Source organism: Camellia sinensis, chromosome 8 (genome assembly GCF_055761805.1).
Source record: "Camellia sinensis isolate YWXY chromosome 8, ASM5576180v1, whole genome shotgun sequence".
NCBI lineage: Eukaryota > Viridiplantae > Streptophyta > Magnoliopsida > Ericales > Theaceae > Camellia > Camellia sinensis.
Genome location: NC_138968.1, coordinates 188,923,276 through 188,936,820, shown reverse-complemented (window position 1 = coordinate 188,936,820; position 13,545 = coordinate 188,923,276). Strand labels below are relative to the sequence as shown.

General features: G+C 41.0%; 1 protein-coding gene across 3 annotated transcripts; it reads left to right on the top strand.

The window, feature by feature from the left end:
* The first annotated feature begins 7,963 nt into the window (after positions 1-7,963).
* LOC114276116 (AUGMIN subunit 4) lies at positions 7,964-13,496 on the top strand. 3 transcript variants are annotated; one of them, XR_003634084.2, is made up of 13 exons: positions 7,964-8,252; positions 8,337-8,384; positions 8,507-8,632; positions 9,032-9,391; positions 9,634-9,733; positions 9,819-9,864; positions 10,554-10,647; positions 10,809-10,880; positions 11,024-11,082; positions 12,237-12,300; positions 12,384-12,435; positions 13,009-13,086; positions 13,162-13,496. XR_003634084.2 is itself a non-coding variant. In XM_028217884.2 (13 exons), the coding sequence occupies exons 1-13, from the start codon at positions 8,115-8,117 to the stop codon at positions 13,237-13,239; spliced, it is 1,320 nt and encodes a 439-aa protein (XP_028073685.1). In that variant the 5' UTR covers positions 7,964-8,114; the 3' UTR covers positions 13,240-13,496. The 3 variants fall into 3 exon arrangements, 2 of the variants coding, with proteins under 2 accessions (XP_028073685.1, XP_082740519.1); XM_028217884.2 differs by having other exon boundaries at positions 12,237-12,305; XM_082884393.1 differs by lacking the exon at positions 12,237-12,300.
* The last annotated feature ends 49 nt before the right edge of the window (positions 13,497-13,545 follow it).

Sequence of the window (13,545 nt, the reverse complement as noted above, 5' to 3'; positions counted from 1 at the left end):
TGTACTTCCAACATGTATATTTTTTGGTATAAATAGAAGTGTTGTGTGTGGAAAAAAATCAAGAACTTGAAGAGAAAAATTTCTATATGCTCTAAAATTTTGAGTATATTGTATTATGCTATTTTACTTTCAGATCTAAGTGTAATCTTTGTTCTTACACTTTCATATCTACTCTTTGTGAGAGAATTATTGTAAAAAATGGTTTAAGTATCACTTATTTTTATTCATTATTTTTATGAGAGATTTTGTAAGGATAAGGCATTTATTGTTGAGTGAGGCTCAATAGATAAGAGTAAGTTATGTGCCAAATCCACAAGTTTGGTTGTGCATTTATTCAGTTGATAGTAAAGAAATTCTCACAGAGGTTCCTTGGAAAGTGGACGTAGGCCTGTCGTGCTAAACCACTATAAATCTTAATATTTGATTTTCTCTCTCTATCTCTCTTTCTTTTATATTGATAATTATTATTCTATTTTTTTTAATTCTAAATATTGTGTTAATTTTAATATTGTAAATTTTTTTAATGACCCAATTCACCCCCTCTTAGGTTGCCTACCTAGGATAACTGATATAATATTTTAGCACTTGAATTTTTTAGTACAAAAAAATTGAAAGTGAATTTATCATCCAAATGTTTAATTTTAAACTCTAATTTAAAAGTATTTTCTAAAAGGGCAAACTTTACTTTACCCCCTTGTGGTTTTGGCCGGGTGCGGTTTACCCCCTGACATTCGGAAATCACCACATAACCCCCCTTGTGGTTAATGGATTAAAACACACAGTTAGTTTTTCTGTCTAATATAACAAAATGTGAAAGTCATGCGTTTTTATAGGGAGTAAGTCCGTTTTTATGACGAAAATACCCTTTCCACCTCTTCAAATTTACAAAAGATGTCATTCTATTTTCAACCTTCTTTTTCTTCATCTATTTTCACTCACTCTCTCTCTCTCTCTCTTTCTCTCTCTCTCTCTCTCCTCCCCTCAAACCACCACCTATATCCATCATCTCTCACAGAATGAACAAACACATCTCTGATCAATTTAACAAACACATCTCTGAACAAACACATTTTTGATCATGTGTACATATATATACATATATATATTTTTCTTGATCATGTGCATATACATATATATATACATATATTTGTATACATATACAAAATCCAAACCCATTTTAATTTTTCTTTTTTTTTTTGAACTGAAATTCCTTCCATACATATACACACACACACACACACACACATATTTGTATACATATAAAAATCCAAACCCATTTTAATTTATTTTATTTTTTTGATTGAAGAGAATTGAAATTCCTCTCATACACACACACACACACACACACACACATATATATATATTTGTATTCATATACAAATCCAAACCCATTTTATTTTATTTTATTATTTTTTTTTTTTTTTGATTGAAGAGAACTAAAATTCCTCCCGTATGGTGGCTTGTCGATCTCCAACGAAGGGGAGAACTTCATCTATAACCCCAACCATTTCAGAGCCATCTATTATTGATTTATTCAAATCATGATTTATTCAAATCTATTTTTAGGTAAAAAATTAGGCTTTTGATTTAGGGATTTTTTTCATGATTTCTTTCAAATTAATAGTATTTTGATTAGCCTTCTGATTTCTTTCATGTTTTCTGTGTTGATTCAGAGATGATTATTATTGACTAAAAAAAATAATAATAGAAGATTAGAGTCCCAAGTTGCTGATTATGCAAAAGTCGTTGTGGAGCTTGAAGTTGCCAAAGTGCAAGTAAAGGTGTTAAAGAAGAAACTCAAGTCTGAATCGAAACAGAATAAGGAATAAAGTTTGAAATTGAGAGAGAGAGAGAAAAAAAAATGAAGATAAGATTGTATATGTATATGTATGTACACATATAAAGTTTGAAATAAAGAGAGAGAAAAGAAAAAGATCAAGATGGAGAGAGAGAGAATTGGATTTTCCCTGAAATGGAGAGAGAAATAAGAACAAAATGAAGATGAAGGTGTAAGGGAGATTTCATAATCTAGCTTTAGGCTGTGGTAATGACCGAGCTAAAAAGAGGTTCGAGCGTGTTTGGGCCGAGCTAACGTTGGCTGAACTAGAGTGGATTGCTCGGTTGAGGTCCAAGGCCCATTCGGCCGAGATGATCGTCTGTCAACCCAGGCTTATTTTTCGCGCATGTAGCTCGGCAGAAAGGTCTCTCACGGACCAGCCTAACCTGTCTGGAGCTCGGCCATATTGGAATGCTACCGAGCTCGGTTGTGATGGAGCTCGGCAAATGGCACTGTTGGACTCGTTAAGTAGCTCGGTCGAAGGAGGCCAGGATGATGCCGCCGGGCTACCGAGTTCTCGCTAATGTTGTCTGGCGGTTTGGTTAGGTGGTGTTCGCTAGATTTATGCTGACAGATGAGAGAGCAGCTCCACGTGTAAAGAGACTAATGGGTGTAGAGCTGAGCGCGGAAAGTATATAAGCACGACTGCGCCCCCCATGCTGAGGATGGAACATTATTTGGTAAGATAAACTTGCATTCATTCAGCTTCTCTCTCTCTCTCTAAGTGTGTGTGCTAACTTGACCGTCGAAGGGGTTTTCCGACCACACACCGCCGGGTAGCTCACCGCCGTTGTGCTCGCAAGTCGATCAAATAGACAAGGAGCTTGGACGAAAGGAGTACGGGCTCCACAGAATATTTGCTCTACATACAATTGGCGTCGTCCGTGGGAAGAGTTCAACAAACAAAACCTTGTCTTCCAAGCTCATCCGATCGCCTTCAATGGCGAACAACGACGAAATACCATTGTCTGCCATTGACGGTGTTACCCCGGAATCAACCAGACAGAGAGACGAACTTCCCGCCGTTCAGAACATAGCGGACCTGGATATTCAAGAGATGCGCGAGACAAGCACGGTAGAAGTTTTGGTCATTCACGGAGCCCAGACGGACACTGGCGGCGAAGAGAATCGCACGCTAGACGTTTGGAGCACAAGTTAAGGGACCAAGACACTGTCATCCAGAGAATGGCGGCTGAGATGGAAGCTCTCAAACGCCAGGTCAAAGGGAAGGGTGTTGCTAGGGTGGGAGACCACAGTGAGCGCATCCAACCCCGCCGTTCAGGCAGCTAGAGCCAGTGGCGCACTTCCTCCCTTTCTATCACCAGAAGCTATAGGAGTGAAGACCTAGACACGCCTGCGGAGAAGTTTAGCGCGCAAGATAGTACCTATCATCCCTTACGTCCGGCGACCACTTCGGGATATTCTTAATCCCTCCGTTTAGGGGACTTAAGGGATGTCCTAAAGGAGCGAGCTCACTGACGGGAGGGCGAAAGGGTGCTGGCGCTCCAGCGGCTATCTTACGGGGGTCACGCCAGTGAGGAGGTCATAATGCCGCCACCCCGCTCGGCCATGCCTGTCCCTCTAGACACAGATTTGGTGAGGCTGAACGTTACCCCCTTCTCCCTTGAGATAGAAACCACACCACTCCCCGCGGGCTTTCACCAGCCCAAGTTTATGCTCTACGACGGAAAGACCGATCCATAAATGCACGTAAGCCACTTCTGGCAGGTCATGGCCGGACATAGATGCAATGACGCTCTCATGTGCCTTATCTTCCCGTCGAGTTTGGCCGAGCTGGACTTGAAATGGTTTGAGAGGCTGCCGAAGGGAAGCATCGAAAGGTGGCAGCAGTTGGCGGAAGCCTTTGTGACTTGTTTCAAGACCAACACTAAAACGCCAAAGGAGGTGGACCACCTTCTCAGTGTCAAAATGGAGTCGAGCGACACACTCAAGGCATACAACTCCAGATACTGGGAAACCTTCAATGAGATTTTAGATTGCCCGATCAACCTGGCAGTCACCCAATATAAGCGCGGTCTCCTGGTCGGACATAGGCTGCGGGACTCGCTTACCAAGAACCAGACGACATCCATGGGCCAACTAATGCAGCGCATCAATGACCACATCCGAGTCGAAGACGATGCAGCCGCAGCTACCGTGACGACAAGTCCGGTAGTAGAGAATAAGAGAGTAGTGCGAAAGGTTCACGCAGTTGGACAAGATGATGGCCATGCAAACTGCCATGGAAGAGATATAGGGAGTTCGGTTTTAGGAAGACGTCTATAAGAAGGCCGAGGAAAAGGGGCATAAAACTAGCGGAATGTGAATGGCCGATCCATTTCCAGAACATCGAACTCTACCAATCTAAAGTTTTGTTCTTAGTTCTGTTTTTGTATGCCAATGGCGCAATGAAACAAGTAGACTATTTTCTTGAAAATTGTTGTATTTTTGCCTCGCCAAGCGGATTTAGTGCTGTCCAAGGGGCAACTAACAATCATTTGGATGGAAAGATCTAAATTCCTTGCCGGGAGAATTTTGCTCGGCAAGAGGTTTGTTGATGGCTTTTATCAACTTTGGAATTCCTTGCCAGACAGGTTTTACTCGGCAAGAGGTCTGTTGATGATTTTATGAACTTTGGAATTCCTTACCGGATGGATTTTACTCGGCAAGAGGTTTGTTGATGGTTTTAATCAACTTTGGAGTTCCTTGCCGAGCTGATCTTGCTCGCCAAGAAGCAAGTCACCGAGCGGACCTTGCTCGCTGACCTTGGAGTTCCTTGCCGAGTTGATCTTACTCGCCAAGAGGCAAGTCACCGAGTGGACCTTGCTCGCCGACCTTGGAGTTCTTTGCCGAGCTGATCTTGCTCGCCAAGAAGTAAGTCACCGAGCGGACCTTGCTCGCTGACCTTGGAGTTCCTTGCCGAGCTGATCTTGCTCGCCAAGAAGTAAGTCGCCGAGCGGACCTTGCTCGCCTACCTTTGAGTTCCTTGCCGAACTGATCTTGCTCGTCAAGAAGTAAGTCGCCGAACGGACCTTGCTCGCCGACCTTGGAGTTTCTTGCTGAGCTGATCTTGCTCGCCAAGAGGTAAGTCGCCGAGCGGACCTTGCTCACCGACCTTGGAGTTCCTTGCCGAGCTGATCTTGCTCGCCAAGAGGTAAGTCGCCGAGCGGACCTTGCTCGCCGACCTTGGAGTTCCTTGCTGAGTTGATCTTGCTCGCTAAGACGTAAGTCACCAAGCAGACCTTGCTCGTCGACCATGGAGTTCCTTGCGGAGCTGATCTTGCTCGCCAAGAGGCAAGTCGCCGAGCGGACCTTGCTCTGCGACCATGAAGTTCCTTGCCGAGCTGATCTTGCTCGCCAAGAAGCAAGTCGCCAAGTGGACCTTGCTCGCCGACATTGGAGTTCCTTGCCGAGCTGATCTTGCTCGCCAAGAAATAAGTCGCTGAGCGGACCTTGCTCACCAACCTTTGAGTTCCTTGCCGAGCTGATCTTACTCACCAAGAAGTAAGTCGTCGAGCGGACCTTGCTCGCCAACATTTGAGTTCCTTGCCATGCTGATCTTGCTCGCCAAGAAGCAAGTCACCGAGCGGACCTTGCTCGCCGACCTTTGAGTTCCTTGCCGAGCTGATCTTGCTCGCCAATAAGCAAGTCATTGAGCGGACCTTGCTCGCCGACCTTTGAGTTCCTTGCCGAGCTGATCTTGTTGGCCAAGAGGCAAGTCGCTGAGCGGACCTTGCTCGGCGACCATGGAGTTCCTTACCGAGCTGATTTTGCTCGCCAAGACGCAAGTCGCCGAGCGGACCTTGCGCGTCGACCCTTGATTTCCTTGCCAAGCTGATCTTGCTCGCCAAGAAACAAGTCGTCGAGCGGACCTTGCTCGCCGACCTTTGAGTTCCTTGTCGAGCTGATCTTGCTCGCCAAGAAGCAAGTCACCGAGCGGACCTTGCTCGCCGACCTTGGAGTTCCTTGCCGAGCTGATCTTACTCGCCAAGACGTAAGTCGCCGAGTGGACCTTGCTCGCCGACCTTGGAGTTCCTTGCCGAGCTGATCTTACTCGCCAAGACGTAAGTCGCCGAGTGGACCTTGCTCGCCGACCTTGGAGTTCCTTGCCGAGCTGATCTTACTCGCCAAGACGTAAGTCGCCGAGTGGACCTTGCTCGCCGACCTTGGAGTTCCTTGCCAAGCTGATCTTGCTCGCCAAGACAGAAGTCGCGGAGCGGACCTTGCTCGTCGACCATGGAGTTCTTTGCCGAGCAGATCTTGCTCGCCAAGAGGCAAGTCACCAAGCAGACCTTGCTCGGCGACCATGGAGTTCCTTGCCAAGCTAATCTTGCTCACCAAGACGTAAGTCGCTGAGCAGACCCTGCTCGCCGACCTTAGAGTTCTTTGCCGAGCTGATCTTGCTCGCCAAGAAGCAAATCGCCGAGTAGACCTTGCTCACCGACCTTTGAGTTCCTTGTCGAGCTGATCTTGCTCGCCAAGACGCAAGTCGCCGAGCGAACGTTGCTCGCCGACCTTGGAGTTCCTTGCTGAGCTGATCTTGCTCGCCAAGTCATAAGTCGCGGAGCGAACCTTGTTCGTCGACCATGGAGTTTCTTGTCGAGCTGATCTTGCTCGCCAAGAGGCAAGTCGCCGAGCGGACCTTGCTCGGCGACTATGGAGTTTCATGCCGAGCTGATCTTGCTCGCCAAGAAGCAAGTCACCGAGCGGACCTTGCTCGTCGACCTTTGAGTTCCTTGCCGATCTGATCTTGCTTGCCAAGAAGCAAGTCGCCAAGCAGACCTTGCTCGCCGACCTTGGAGTTCCTTGCCAATCTGATCTTGCTCACCAAGAAGAAAGTCGCTAAGCTGACCTTGCTCGCTGACCGAGCAAAGTGAACCACCGAGCGAAAAGTTTAGCCCGGCCTTGTAATGTAATTCCGGTCACGCAAATGCGGACAGAATTAAGGGGCAATTGTGAGTGAGATTTTATAATCTAGCTTTGGGTCGTGGTAATGACCTGGCTAAAAAGAGGTCCGAGTGTGTTTGGGCTGAGCTAACGTTGGCTAAGCTAGAGTGGATCGCTCGGTTGAGGTCCAGGGCCCATTCGGCTGAGATGATCGTCTGTCAACCCAAGCTTATTGTTCGCGCATGTAGCTCGACAGAAAGGTCTCTCACGGACCAGCCTAACCTGTCTGGAGCTCAGCCGTACTGGAATGCTACCGAGCTCGGTTGTGATGGAGCTCGGCGAGTGGCACTGTTAGACTCGTTAAGTAGCTCTGTCGAAGGAGGCCCGGATGATGCCGTCGGGCTGCCGAGTTCCCGCTAATGTTGTCTGGCAGTTTGGTTAGGTGGTGTTCGCTGGATTTGTGCTGACATATGGGAGAGCAGCTCCACATATAAAGAGACTCATGGGTGTAGAGTTGAGCGCAGAAAGTATAAAAGCATGACTGCGCCTCCCATGCTGAGGATGGAATATCATTTGGGGAGATAAACTTACATTCATTCAGCTTCTCTCTCTCTCTCTAAGTGTGTGTACTAACTTGACTGTCAGAGGGGTTTTTTGGCCACACACCGCCGAGTCGCTCACCGCCGTTGTGCTCGCAGGTCGATCGGATAGACAAGGAGCTTGGACGAAAGGAGTACGGGCTCTGCGGAATAGTTGCTCCCCATACAGAAGGTATAATTGTCAATTTACAACTTCAGTTAACAAAAGTTAGGCCTCGTTTGGGAACCCTCCATTTTAGCCAAAAAGTCAAAAAGTTACTAAATTAGCCAAAAAGTTAACAACCCATACCAAAAAGTCAAAGATTCTCTTTTCTCTTTACTTTTTGCACATCTTTTCGTAAAAAACCAAAAAGTCATCACAAACATGCTAATTTTTTTTAGCTCATATTTTAGCCAAATAGCCAAAAAGTTACTAAATTAGCATGTTCCCAAACGAGGCCGTGTGCGTTTTAATCCATCAATTACAGAACGGTTATGTGGTGATATTCAAATGTCACGGAGGTAATCTGTAAATGGCTAAAATCATAAGAGGGTATAGTGAAATTTGCTCTTTCTAAAATAGGATGTTTTCCGAAAACAAATTTTCTTTTATTTTTTTATTTTTTAATATTAATATATTTTTTTACATAATTTTAATTTTAACTCACCACCACCGACCGACTACCCTTTCTGTGCCAGCGAACTGGGCATTGGGCAAGCAAAAATGTCTTCTTCGTCTTCGAGCAAATTTTGAATTCCAGTGAGAGAGAGAGAGAGAGAAATTTCTCTCTTCAAAATTCAAAGATACAAAAATGGCGAAAGGAACAACAGTTGGGGGTGGCCAAAACCTTCCTGCAGACGTGACTCAACTCATCGATCAATTGGACCGCCATTGCTTGTCTCCCGATGGAGCTCTCCTCTCCAAATCTTCCTACGACGATCTCCAACTCGTACTCTCTCTCTCTCTCTCATATCATGTTTATCTGTATGTATGTATATATACACACACATTTATGGGCTGATTGGTGTTGCAGGCGAGAGAGGAAATGTCGAGAGAGAGATTGCGTTACTTGGAAGCCACGGTATTTTATTAATTTGTTTAAATAGATTTCTTTGGAATTGAGATGTTGTCTAGGGTTTTATATATGTAAGTGTGAATCGGGGAATTTAAGAGATTCTTATGTTTGTTCATGTATATTTTTAGGCTATTTACTGTGAGGCAATTGCAATGGTGGAAGATTATCAACAGGCTGTTTCAGTGGCTTCACTTGTAGGTATTCGAGACGTCCACGGTCTGTACCCTCAACTTGGTTTGAAGAACTCTCCTCAGGTTTCAAAATTTCACATTTCAAGTAGTTTGTGGTCTTTTGCCTTAATTAGGGTTTTGTGGAATAGAATGGTAATTTTGTGGTATCATTTTACATATTCTTGCATCCGAACAAATTGGTTTTGAAGTACATAATCACATTTTGAATTTTGGTTGTGTCTTACAATGTATGTGTGTAATAATAGATTCACAGGCTAAGCTCAAGCAGAATCCTTGTCTTGGTATTTGATTATAAAGAGACTGATTATTAGGGTTTTGTTAAAACATATAGTTATCAGAACAAATTGCATAAAACTATGCTTTAATAGGAATTTGAAAATAAAATGTTGCTTTCTTGCTGAATGCAGTGTTGATCTTGTTCTTTTGGAATTTTAGTTGTCTTAAGTTGACAAGATATTTCAGGTTTACGAGGCACTTGAGCACCGGCTCGTTGTTGCAGAAGCAGCTCAAAAATTGAGGCTACCTCTGATTTCCAAAGATGGTGAGATTCATGAAGAAGAAATTGAAAAATGGAGTATAAAGTCAAGAAGCTCCCTTGATAGTACCAGTACCAGTACCAGTGTCACAATTACCTCAAGCTCAAACTCTACAAATTACACAAATATTTCTGCAATTAGCACCACTGGTGGTGCAACTAATGCACTCTCTAGCAGCACTACCGATGCAGCTGAACCTGGAGTTGGTGGTGTTCCTTGTAGATACCTTGGAATAACGCCTGCTTATTTATGGCAAACTCAGCTCCAACAAGCACCATTATCCATAGTATAATTCTTTATATGGTGATAGGATAAAACATGTTTTAGACAAATTATCATGTATTTTTAAAAGATATTTGTTTTTTTTTTAATACAAAATGTATGTGTTGTGGTTTAGATTGTTGTTCACAGTTATGATCCATATTTATATCAATTTTTATTTCTCTCTTCCGGTTCTTATGAGTAAACCCTTTAATAATGTTGATATAGAAAAACTATATATATCTTATAGTTTCCTTTTAATTGTAGGGCATGGCCGAGTACCAGATGCCACTTTTCCGTGAAATTGATGGTCGTTTAAAAGCTAAATGTGATAAGTTAGCAGATGCCTTTGTGATGGATGATATTGGTTAGTCGTAAATACTCTCTATTCTCTCTGTGCACAGATGAAGAGATATTATGTGCATAATATTACCCCTTGTTTGGTGTTGCAGACATGTCATCTGGTAATCAAAATTCAAGTGCTCGGCTTCCAGAAAGGTTTGTGTTATTTTTTCATTTTGTGTCATTATTAATGGTGCAAGGTCTGTTCTGAATGTCAAGGCGATGATGATATACTTTTTTTTTATTGTTTGGAATTTCAATACAAAGTGGTATGGTCTATATGCTTGTCATGATGGTACCATGTTGTGTATGCTTGTTGCCATTTAGCTGAACATGATTTGAAACTTTTGTATATCAGTTTGTGCAAAGTGACACTTTAAAAATTTTAGGCTTTAAAGTTGTTTCTTCATTTTTTTATCCTTCTTTTACCAATTATTTTCTCTTTTTCAAGTTTTTCATTTGAGTGGAGAGCATTACAAAAATTGTTCTTGAATTTTATTCACTCAGATCTTCTTGTTCTGGAAACGGTTACTACTGTTTTTCCTATTCTGTCATTTCAGTGCAAAATGGATACTCATAGACTCATGAGTCTCAAATCTTACCCTTCAAGATGGAAGAGATTTTTTCCCCCTTTCTTATTTTTCTTCTTAAAAACATGAACTATGAAAGTTTTCTTCAGATGTCGAGGTGGTTATTCTTTCTTGAAACTGTCTATACCTACTTTTCCAAACTACCTAAAGCAGCCATATATCAATTGCTTTGTGTGTACTTTAATAATCAGAAACGACTTTCTGAGGAGTTCATTTCCCTGTAGCTTGTGTGCTTCTCTCTGATCATCTAAACAGGGTAAAGTTAATTATTGAGGAGATTGAGAGGGAAGAGGCAGCTCTGAGGGAGGATTTGTATTCTGCAGACAGAAAATTTGCAGAATATTACAGTGTATGTGAATATGAGTTTTGTATTATAACTTTCGACTGTTCTAATTCTTATTTTTGTTATTATCAAAGTTTTACCTTCTACTACAATTCCATTGTCACAAGTATGGAGCATGTGCTCTATACTATGCATACGTGACTTGTAAACCATTTTGTCTTCGCAAGGTCTTGGAGCAGATACTTGGTGTGCTCATCAAGCTTGTTAAAGATTTGAAGTTGCAACATCAACATAAATATGTAAGCTCGCTATTTCTTGGTTATTTGAAACATTTTACTGAATAAATGTATGCAACAGTATTATGTTAATTCCCTTTCCATGCAATAATGTTCTTTTCCTTCTTGGGAGTATATTTGAACTAATTTATTTAAATGTTTAATAGGATGAACTGCAAAAAACTTGGTTGTGCAAAAGGTGTGAGACAATGAATGCAAAATTGAGGTTTGTCTCACCTACTACTGTTTTCTGCTTCTTTCTTTAAACCATTAATGCTGCTTAGCCTTTGAATCATTCACACTGAGTTTAGAGAACATTAAGAACAACTCAAGGAGATTCTTCTAGGGCTAGCATGACAAGCAGCACGTTGCAGTGGAAAAACAGAAAATGTTGAAGTTTGGAGTTTTAGGCCTTGTTTGGTTTAACTCTCAAAACACCAATTTTTGAAAAAAAAAATTCCAAAATTTTGTTTGGTTGGAAACTTTTTGAAAAAATTTTCTAAAATCACTCTCTCCCCTACACATCAATCAATCACTTTTTCTTTCTCCTCTCTCCTTCTCAATCACTTTTTCTCTCACACACATCTACTCAACTACAACAAAATATCAAATTATTCCAAACTCTCATACTCCAAAACTATTTCCAAAATATATGACTAAACAAACCAAAAAATTTTCTAAACTCTTTCCCCAAGATTTTTTAAAAAAATTTTGTCTCCCAAAACCAAACCAAACACACCCTTAATCTTTCAAAACTCCAATTATTAACTTTAAATTGTCTACTAATGCAGACTGTCCATTCTTAACTTTAATGTCCATTTTACTTGGTGCTAGAGTTGTGAATTAATACACTGCGCTCTCATCATTCTACTCATACACAAATTTATATATTTATGGTAGCCTGGTAACTTCTTGTATGTGTGAAGGTCGCTGTTTTTTTTTCTCCTTATTCGTATTATGTTTTGTTTTGTGTGCATTTCAAGTGACCAAATTTTAGTGATTATGAATTCCAAACAACAGTTGTTGGATCATGCTATGCAGAATGGGTTATTATTGTGAGATATTGCAGTTCAATTTGGTTAATTTTTGAAGCCGTTGTTATAGTTCTGAATTGAAGCAAGTCTTCTATCATTTTTTGTGAGAGTTGCACATGATGATCCTTTATAGTATGTTTTTCCTTTGTAGAACACACAGCCACGAATTGTTCTCATTGTTATTTTTTTGCAAATGTTATAGTATTTTCTCTTACCACTAGCAATTAAACCTCTTGTCAGTTGCCTCATTTTTAAACCTTGTAGTAAATCCTGGACAATTTATATCTGATGGAAAATTTTGCTCACTATATTCTGTGGCCTCTGATATGTTACATTGTTGACTTAGGGTTCTAGAGCATATTCTTTTGCTTGAGACTTATACTCGAGAATCAATTCCAGCTCTCTGTAAAGTAAGGTAACAAATGATCGTATCAAATTTGTATCAAGTTAATTGTTCAAAAAGGGTTTTTGATTGGTTTATCGTTTGTTTCAGGAAATATCTGGTTGAGGCTATAGAGGAAGCTTCACTTGCATACAATAAAGCCGTATGTTTTCTTATATATCATAGCATTCTTGCGTACCAACTGTGTTATGTTTCTCTTCTTTTCTCTTTTTTTCTTTTTTTCTTTCTGTCTTTGTGTGATTTTTTATTTGATGATAGTTAATGGGTGTATATGGAACATTTAAATGGTAGTATCTTAAGGCAGTGATGGTGGAAGTATTATGTTTTTTCCTCTGTACTTTAATCACATTACTTGCCTGGTTTGGATCTGGAAACAATGGTTGACAATTTTCCAATCGGCCAATTATCCCATGTCATTTTTTTTATGCTTAGCCATGTTAAACTTCATTTCTTTTGACTTTTTATTGTTTTTGCTTCTAGTAAATGAGAAAATCCATACCACTTTCAGGATTTTACTGTTGCTTTGAGTTACCCCAGTTACAATCTTTCCCTCTTTTCTTTTCTTTTCAATTCAAACTTCTGTGCTATGGCTACAAATGCTGATCAATATTTTATAGAGACAGTACTATTTTAATTACATTTACTGTAAGGCATGCTGTGTGTGTGCACTCATGTGTGTTGTTATAACACTTCTAATGCTTCGAGTTTTAACTAGGTCACCCGCCTTCATGAATACCAAGGTGTTGATACCCACTTTGATACGATTGCAAGGCAGTACCATGACATAGTAAAGGTAATATTGTTTTGTATTTAGATCATTCTTATTCAGATATTGGGTTTAACTCTGATTTCATTTTGTCACAAACAGAAATTGGAAAATATGCAATGGACGATTCGCCAAGTTGAAATGGACCTAAAAGGATTGCCAGATCACCCAAGTACCTAAATGTTATCATTCTATTAGCTGCTACATTTAAAAATTATGTTTTGCTGTATCATGGCTGAAGTAATTAATGGATATCGCCATTTTTTAAAAACATTTTTTTGATTTTGTGTAATGTATGTAGTTCATGATATATCTATTGGTAAGACATGCCTGTTATTTATTTTCACATGCATGTATCCCAACTGGAATATCAGACACTATTTTTATTTTTCACATGATATATCATTGTCTATTGAAAGAGAAACCAAGTTATCCAACTGGTGCTTAATTGTCGAGTAAAAGAATTTTATAATATGTTGTTTGTGA

Bases quoted from the DNA above. Each gene is read 5' to 3' on its own strand.
- LOC114276116 (XM_028217884.2), top strand. From the start codon at position 8,115: ATGGCGAAAGGAACAACAGTTGGGGGTGGCCAAAACCTTCCTGCAGAC. The intron at 8,253-8,336 runs GTACTCTCTCTC...TTGGTGTTGCAG, and splicing joins CCTACGACGATCTCCAACTC to GCGAGAGAGGAAATGTCGAG. The intron at 10,881-11,023 runs GTAAGCTCGCTA...AATGTTTAATAG, and splicing joins TGCAACATCAACATAAATAT to GATGAACTGCAAAAAACTTG.